Source organism: Pelmatolapia mariae, linkage group LG16_19 (genome assembly GCF_036321145.2).
Source record: "Pelmatolapia mariae isolate MD_Pm_ZW linkage group LG16_19, Pm_UMD_F_2, whole genome shotgun sequence".
Taxonomy (NCBI): Eukaryota; Metazoa; Chordata; class Actinopteri; order Cichliformes; family Cichlidae; genus Pelmatolapia; species Pelmatolapia mariae.
In genome coordinates, this window is record NC_086241.1 from 10,887,638 (window position 1) to 10,895,818 (window position 8,181).

Sequence of the window (8,181 nt, forward strand, 5' to 3'; positions counted from 1 at the left end):
AGCTCCAGCCACCTAGCTGCTGCATCCCAGAGCTGACAGTTATACTTGCCTTCATCCAGCTAACCAGGATCCAGCGGCATTGCTCCTCCAGAGAGGCCCAGCCAGTCTAGGATCGCCGTACTTAACATTATTAATGATAAAGCTTCCTGAAGCTTTTAGAACAATGAAATGTCCCATAATAATGATGTCATTTTCAGGGAAGTCCGGGGATGATGAGCAGCTACAATCCTAAATCAGACAAGGATGGGACAACATTCCTCTCCCAAAAATCCAACAGTTTGTCCCATCAGCTTCCAAATATTTACAGACTGTTGTTAAAAGTAAAAAAGGATGCTACCACTGTTGGTCAAGTTACTTGAAAAAAGTAATTAGTAACTAATTACTGTTTACTTCTCCAAAAAGTAATCCTGTCACTTTACTGATTTCTTATTTTCAAGAGTAATTAGTTACTTAGTTACTTTTTAAAAACATGATACACAACCTGAATACATATTTTGTATGCAGAATCCTTCATATAAAATTAAATCAAATGGAAAGCCTCTTTTCAAAAATTGTTTTATGAGTTTTAATATTTTAATCTTATGCACATTGCATTAAGCAAAAATTAAATTATAGTCTTTGACTTGAAGAAATTCTTTAACATTTAAACCTTATTTCTGCATATTCCACCATATAAAATAAGATAATGTTTTGTGTTTACGCTCGCTCTTTCAAATAGATGCAAATAAAACACAGTAAAAAAATAAATATAATCAGTCCTGTCACTCTTAAATCTATTTTCACCTGTTTAGCAGGAGTGGGGCCGGTGGAGGTTTGCCTGGTGCCGCAGCGGTCACGGCAGTGGGGGAATCCGGGGGTTCGCTGAGAATTTCACATTCCCGAGGTGCTTGCTAGGTGCTTGCTCAGATTTGAAGATTAATTTTTCGCTGTAGAAGAAGTTTTCTTCCCATGCAGAGTGTACAGCAGACACTAATGTTTTTGTCACTTTCTACGGATTAAAACTTAAAGTAATGTAAGTACGTGCATGCTTTGAATGCTGTATGGTAGTACTCTGTCTCTGGCACTCCATATTATCCATTGTTGATCTACACACGTCTGTTGCTGCCACGGCGTCGAACATGCTTACGTCATTGTCATGAGACACTCTCACAAATAAAATCACGCCGGTTTAGTAACACAGTAACGCAACCTGCTTATGGGAAAGTAGCAGCAATCTAATTACTTTTCTTGCAATAGTAATCAGATTACAGTAATGCGTTACTGCCAGAGATGTTACTGTAATCCGATTACCTTGTTCAGGTAACGAGTAAAGTAAGGGATTACTATTGCAAAAACGGTAATTAGATTACCGTTACTTTCCCGTAGAAATGCTGCGTTACTGCGTTACTAAAACCGTGATTTTTTTGCGAGAACGTCGCATGACAGTGACGTAAGCGAGTGCGATGTTCGTGACAACAGCTGTGTGCAGATCAACAATGGATAATATATCGAGTGCAGGAGAGAGTATGAGCATGCAGCATTTAAAGCGTGGAAGTACTGACCTTTCTTTGAGTTTGATTCCATAAAAAGTGACAAAAACATTAGTGTCCATTGTGCGTGGGAAGAAAACTTCTTTTTACAGCGAAAAAAAACCCTAAACTTCCAAGTAAGCACCGAGTGCGCTACGACGTAATGGGAAATTCACACAGAAACTCGCGGATTCTTCAACTGACCGCTGCAGCACACCTGCACCAGGGTAAACCTCCGCCTACCCCACTCCTGCTTTACAGGTGAAAATAGAGCAATAGGACCACTAGTCTTTGATTTTATTTATTTTCTGCTGTGTTTTACTTGCATCTATTTGAAAGAGTGAGTGTAAACACAAAAAAAATTATTTATTTTATATGCTGGAATGTGCAGAAAATAGGTTTAAATGTTAAACAAATTTCTTCCAGTCAGAGAATGTTACATATATTTAAATTTTTGCTTGATGCATAAAGTTAAAAGATTAAAACTAATAAAACAAGTTTTAAAAAGAGACTTTTCCATTTGATTACATTTTGTATGATGGATTATGCAGAAAAAGTAGAATTGGGCTGAAAGATCTATCGCTTTATCACCTATTCAGGTTGTAAATCGTGTTTTTAAAAAGTAACTAAGTAACTAAGTAATTAATTACTTTTTGAAAATAAGTAATCAGTAAAGTAACGGGATTACTTTTTTGGGGAAGTAATCAGTAATTAGTTACTGATTACTTTTTTCAAGTAACTTGACCAACACTGGTTACTGCCCATCTCTGGATGCTACACAACGGTAAACACTTGCCCCAACCTGTTGCAGCCATCTCATTCAAAATGACTTTTTTTCTTAAAATGGTATGTTCTGTTGTGAATAACGTGAGTTTATGAGATTTGCAAATGATTGTATTCTGCTTTTTTCTTTATATTTTGCAATGTGTTCAAACTTTGAAAACATTGCTTTTAAGTTTTATACAAACTATGAATATGATATGATTTTTCACCACTCCAGAAGTAACTATCTGTAGATTCAAATTCCATTTTGAACCACATAACAAACATTTAGAGAAACATGTAGAGACATTTGACTTTCCCTTAACAACCACACAAAAGTTATCTTCCTCTACAGTTCTGGAAAACTATGTTACCTGATTAAAACTATTTGTTGATGGTGTAATTTTATAACGCAGCGTACTGAAAACAGAGAAAAATGTCAGAAACAGACAAAGAAAAAAACAAAGGAACGTCTGCCATTGCCGCCAACCTTGACCCACCCACTCCATTTCTTCTCCTCTGTGCTGCAGCTATAAATGTTTGCAGAGGCTTTTGTCTCATTGAGGGGAGAGGGAGTATAATGAGTATAATGTTAAGCTATAATGTAATTTGTTCTTCAGTTCAAATAAATTTCTCGGATTGAGTCTTGAACGTTATATAAAACTGTTTATTGTTTATCATTTCACTGCTCATGTGAACATTTTGCCACAGGTGCTGCTGAGAACGAATATGCCATAATGACATAATTATTTGTAAAATAGCATTTAAATAATATAATAGAGACTTTGCTTAGGCATTGGGATCTGATACTTGGATTTATATCTTAAAGAACCACTAATATCATTGTTATTAATTTTATTCACTCTCAAATTAAGCAGAAAATGGGAAACTCAAGTGAGATTGTGTCCTTTGTGCTGGCTGCTTATGGAAATGTTGGGGATTTCAAATACCTGTATTTTATCATAATATTGTTTTGGTATGTCTCTATATGTGTGGCCAACACAGTTCTTATTGTGGTCATACATGTGGACAGAAGACTGCATGAGCCAATGTATATACTGCTTAGCAATTTATGTTTGAATGAAATAAACTGCAGCACATCACTGTATCCTCTTTTGCTCTCGCAGATGTTTTCAGACAGCCATGAAGTGACCCTGCCGTGGTGTTTTCTGCAGATGTGTTGTTTGTACACAGGTGCACCTGCTGAGTTTTGGAGTTTAGCAGCCATGGCCTATGACAGATATGTCTCAGTCTGTCATCCATTACACTATAATGTCATTATGAACACAGAGAGAGTGTTTAAGATCATTCTGCTTGTGTGGGTTTTGTCATTTCTTATTTTTATATTCTCATTTTCATTCATCTTCAGTTTGAAGTTTTGTGGAAATATTGTTGACAATGTGTATTGTGACCACAAATTAATAATTATACTTTCATGTTCAGCTTCAGTCCAAGGCTCTATATCTATGATATTCTTTGTCATAATGAGTTTTTTCATACCTTTCAGTCTCATTTCAGTCTCTTATGTGAACATTTTGAGAGTTTGTCGAAAAACATCAAAAGAAAACAAGCAGAAAGCTGTAACTACTTGCACCCCTCAGATCGTCTCTCTGTCAAACCTGTTTGTCGGGTGTATTTGTTACTCTATTGACTTCAGGTTTTTAGTTTCTCAGGTACCAGATGAAGTCCGTACAATCTTGGGTATATATCTCCTCATTTGTCAACCAATGCTCACCCCTTTTATGTATGGATTTAATTTGCCAAAGATAAGACAATCATGTAAAAGTTTTCTGTTTCTGAGAAAATAAATGTCTTTGTTCAGCAAAATAGAGTCTCTGCTGTCTGGTGCAGAAACATTAAGAAACCGATTTCAGTGTCTTCACACAGACACACACACTTCACACACTTAACACCTGATGTTTGGCCCCAGGCTGCTTTACTAACTTGGCAAAAATGTGAGACATGAAATTATTTCATTGGTCAGTGTATATTATCTCTGGAACACCAGATGTGATATGAAAGTGGTAAGAGGTTTCATCACTGACTAAGTTTTTTTTTTTTTTTTTGTCTGTCCCATTTGGTTCTTTAGCCGTCAGAATTGTTGTCTGAAGACCAACAAGGATACCCAATGGATTTATTTTGCCAAATTGATCATCATGGCATTGCCGTATTGGTCCATTTGATCAAACTTTGTTGTTATTATTTATTTTATTTTCAGTTGTTACAGATGGGACAGACAGGACTGGGGGATAGGAAAGGGAGAAAGAAAGAGAGGAAGAAAAAGAAAAACAGAAGGGAAAAGGGACAGTGAGAAAGGGCACTTACAAAGACAAAGAGAAAAAAAAATCTCCTGGATCACCTGTTGAAAGAAAAAGAAGAGAAAACAAGCAAAAAAACAAACAAACAAAGCAACATACTAAACACAACACCATCACGTTAATCTAGCTAAGTGTGAACAGCAGTAAAAACTAAATATTGAATGTGGTTGTGCAGCACGCAGGACAGACAGCGCACAATGTGCTTTGAAGTAGCAGCTAAGAAAGATGTAGTTTATGTCTACGAACAGTGAACACCCGTGTGCAAACCTGTGTGGATCAGCGCGCTTGTATACAAAAGGTTTCCCCATGTAACGGTCTGCTAGAGGGTGCGGGGGGCCCCGTCCCCCAGGGCATGAAGCAGGCAGGGAGGAGATCCAGGCTCCAGACATCCAGAGGCCCCAGAGTGCGAGAGCCCAAGGAGTACCACTGACTAAGTTTTAATTGAGGACAAGGGAAACGCTGCAAGATGGTAAGTAGCACATTACATTCAGCATCCAATTATTCTCAGCCTTGCTCTTTGGCAATGGACCAGCATGGCAGCAATGCTACTATGTGACATGCTCAACACAAGCTCTCTAAATTTTAAGGGAACCACTAAATCAGGAGCAATGTCTACTTGTACCCCTTTAACTACACGGGCCCACTTCCTCAACAGTACACTTGGGTGTGCCTGGTCTGTCCAGCATCCTCCCCCCGCCACCTGATCCAACTCACCACCAGATGGTAATCAGTTGATAGTTTAGGGGCAATCTTCACTCGAGTGTAGAGAACATACAGAACTTATGATACAATTACAAAATCAATCATCGACATGCAGCCTAGGGTGTCCTGGTGCCACATGCACCCTATGGACAAATAGCGGTTTGCACAGAAGTCCATGAGCAGAACACAGTTCAGGTTCAGGTCGGGCAGGCTGTTTCTCCCAATCACACCCTTCCAAGTCACACTGTCATTGCCGACATGAGCGTTGAAGTCTCCCAGTTGGACAACAGAGTCCCCAGGTGGAGCACACTCAAGGACCCCACCCAGGGACTCCAAGAAGGCCACATGCTCTGTGTCAAGAAACAGGTTGTCCCCAATCTGAATGACAGTTCAAAGACACAAGGAACAAACCCTTCCTGGTATAGCCCCATGACAGGGTACTGGTTCCAGAGCCCAAGCTGTTCATCGAGGTGAGCCTGATTGTATCACACACTAGCTCAGGCTCTTTCACCAAGCTAAGGCTAAGACCCAGCCACAAGATGTTCACCTGCAGGCACCCTCCCCAGCCCTGGCTACAATGAGGGGCCCCGGTAAACCTATCCCGGGCAGTTTGAACTGTTCCCTTAATGTTGTGCTTATAGGGCTCTTCTGAATTGCTTTTGCCTGGTCCCCTCAACCCCCTGAATCCCTGGGACACACAAACCCCTCCACCACAATAAGATAGCGATTAATAGCTACTGCTACTGAGGGGACTACTGTTACCTTTGGTTAAAATGTTTTTCGAACACATGTTGACAACATTGAGTCTAGCTTTAATATTATTACAATTTCAACATTTATCATAATTTTTTGGCAATGTCATAAAACTGTATAAACAAAAACACGCAGCAACACCTTAATCAAAAATGACAAAGTAAATGGAAAATGATGAAATATCCACTGTAAGCGTAAGTGTACTTCGATGATTGTCATGTTTTGCTCTCCCCAGCTAGGACAAATAATGGCCCTACCTGGGCAAGGTACAAATCTCCATTGCTATTGTTTATGTTCATCATTTTTATGAACAGAATTTCTTGGCAGATTCAAGTGCAGAAGGGTTCCACTTTGGTGGTGTATGGATCTAAACATAAATGATATGGGTTTTTGGCTTGCATATTTGACAATTGAGTTCAGTGGGCCATAGTACAAAATAAAATGACAACTGGATTTGAATGTGTAAACTTAAATTTAGGTTTGGACTGTTTAAAAACATTTGTTGAAAAAATTTAATTTCCCTTAAGAACAAGAAAAAAAAGTTATCTTCTCAGATATGTCTGAGAAAGGAAAAGAATTGTTTCAACCTCATGTTCAGCCACACCCTCCTCATTTCTACTCCTCCTGTAATGCAGCTATAAATATAAATAGAAGCTTATTTTTGTGTTGTTCAATCTGGAGGGAAGCAGCTGAGTTTAATGTTATGTGTTCTTAATATCTAAAAATCTCCGTAATTGAATCTTGAATCTTTTAAAGCTACTTGCTGTTTGGTTTTGACTGCTACTGTGGACATTGTACAACAGGTGCAACAGCTGCTGAGAAAGAACGTGCCATAATTAGGTAACATGTGTGTGTAAAACAGCATTTGAACATTATAATAGAAACGTTGCTCAGCCATATTGATGTCTGATCTTCAAAATTCTATCTAATGAATATAATATATATCATTTTTACTGATCTATCTTATCCACTCTGTGATATTATGGAGAAAATGGAAAACTCAAGTGAGACTGTATCATTTGTGCTGGCTGCTTATGGAAATGTTGGTGAGTTAAAATACCTTTATTTCATCATAATACTGGTCTGGTATCTCTTTATATGTGTGGCCAACACAGTCCTTATTGTGGTCATACGTGTGGACAGAAGACTGCATGAGCCAATGTATATACTGCTTTGTAATTTATGTGTGAATGAAATAAATGGCAGCACATCACTGTATCCTCTTTTGCTCTCACAGATGTTTTCAGACAGTCATGAAGTGACCCTGCCGTGGTGTTTTCTGCAGATGTGTTGTTTGTACACAGGTGCACCTGCTGAGTTTTGGAGTTTAGCAGCCATGGCCTATGACAGATATATCTCAATCTGTCATCCATTACGCTATAATGTCATTATGAACACAGAGAGAGTGTTTAAGATCATTTTGCTTGTGTGGGTTTTGTCATTTCTTATTTTTATACTCTCGTTTTCATTCATCTTCAGTTTGAAGTTTTGTGGAAATATTGTTGACAATGTGTATTGTGACCACAAATTAATAATTATACTTTCATGTTCAGCTTCAGTCCAAGGCTCTATATCTATGATATTCTTTGTCATAATGAGTTTTTTCATACCTTTCAGTCTCATTTCAGTCTCTTATGTGAACATTTTGAGAGTTTGTCGAGAAACATCAAAAGAAAACAAGCAGAAAGCTGTAACTACTTGCACCCCTCAGATCGTCTCTCTGTCAAACCTGTTTGTCGGGTGTATTTGTTACTCCATTGACTTCAGGTTTTTAGTTTCTCAGGTACCAGATGAAGTCCGTACAATCTTGGGTATATATCTCCTCATTTGTCAACCAATTCTCACCCCTTTTATGTATGGATTTAATTTGCCAAAGATAAGGCAATCATGTAAAAGGCTTCTGTTTAAGAGAAAATAAATGTCTTTGTTCAGCAAAATAGAGTCTCTGCTTTTATGGTGCAAAAATATTAAGCAATTGATTTCAGTGTCTTCACAGACACACACACTTCACACACTTAACACCTGATGTTTGGCCCCAGGCTGCTTTAACTGCTGCTAACTTGGCAAAAATGTGAGACATGAAATTATTTCATTGGTCAGTGTATATTATCTCTGGAACACCAGATGTGATATGAAAG

General features: G+C 38.2%; 2 protein-coding genes across 2 annotated transcripts; both read left to right on the top strand.

Moving 5' to 3' along the window:
- Positions 1–3,151: 3,151 nt before the first annotated feature.
- Positions 3,152–4,078, top strand: LOC134644047 (putative gustatory receptor clone PTE01). The gene has a single exon (XM_063496696.1). It carries the CDS (start codon positions 3,152–3,154, stop codon positions 4,076–4,078), a length of 927 nt encoding a protein of 308 aa, XP_063352766.1.
- A 2,956-nt stretch (positions 4,079–7,034) lies between these two features.
- Positions 7,035–7,961, top strand: LOC134644359 (olfactory receptor 10A6-like). Its single transcript, XM_063497353.1, has one exon. The coding sequence runs from the start codon at positions 7,035–7,037 to the stop codon at positions 7,959–7,961; it is 927 nt and encodes a 308-aa protein (XP_063353423.1).
- Positions 7,962–8,181: the final 220 nt, after the last annotated feature.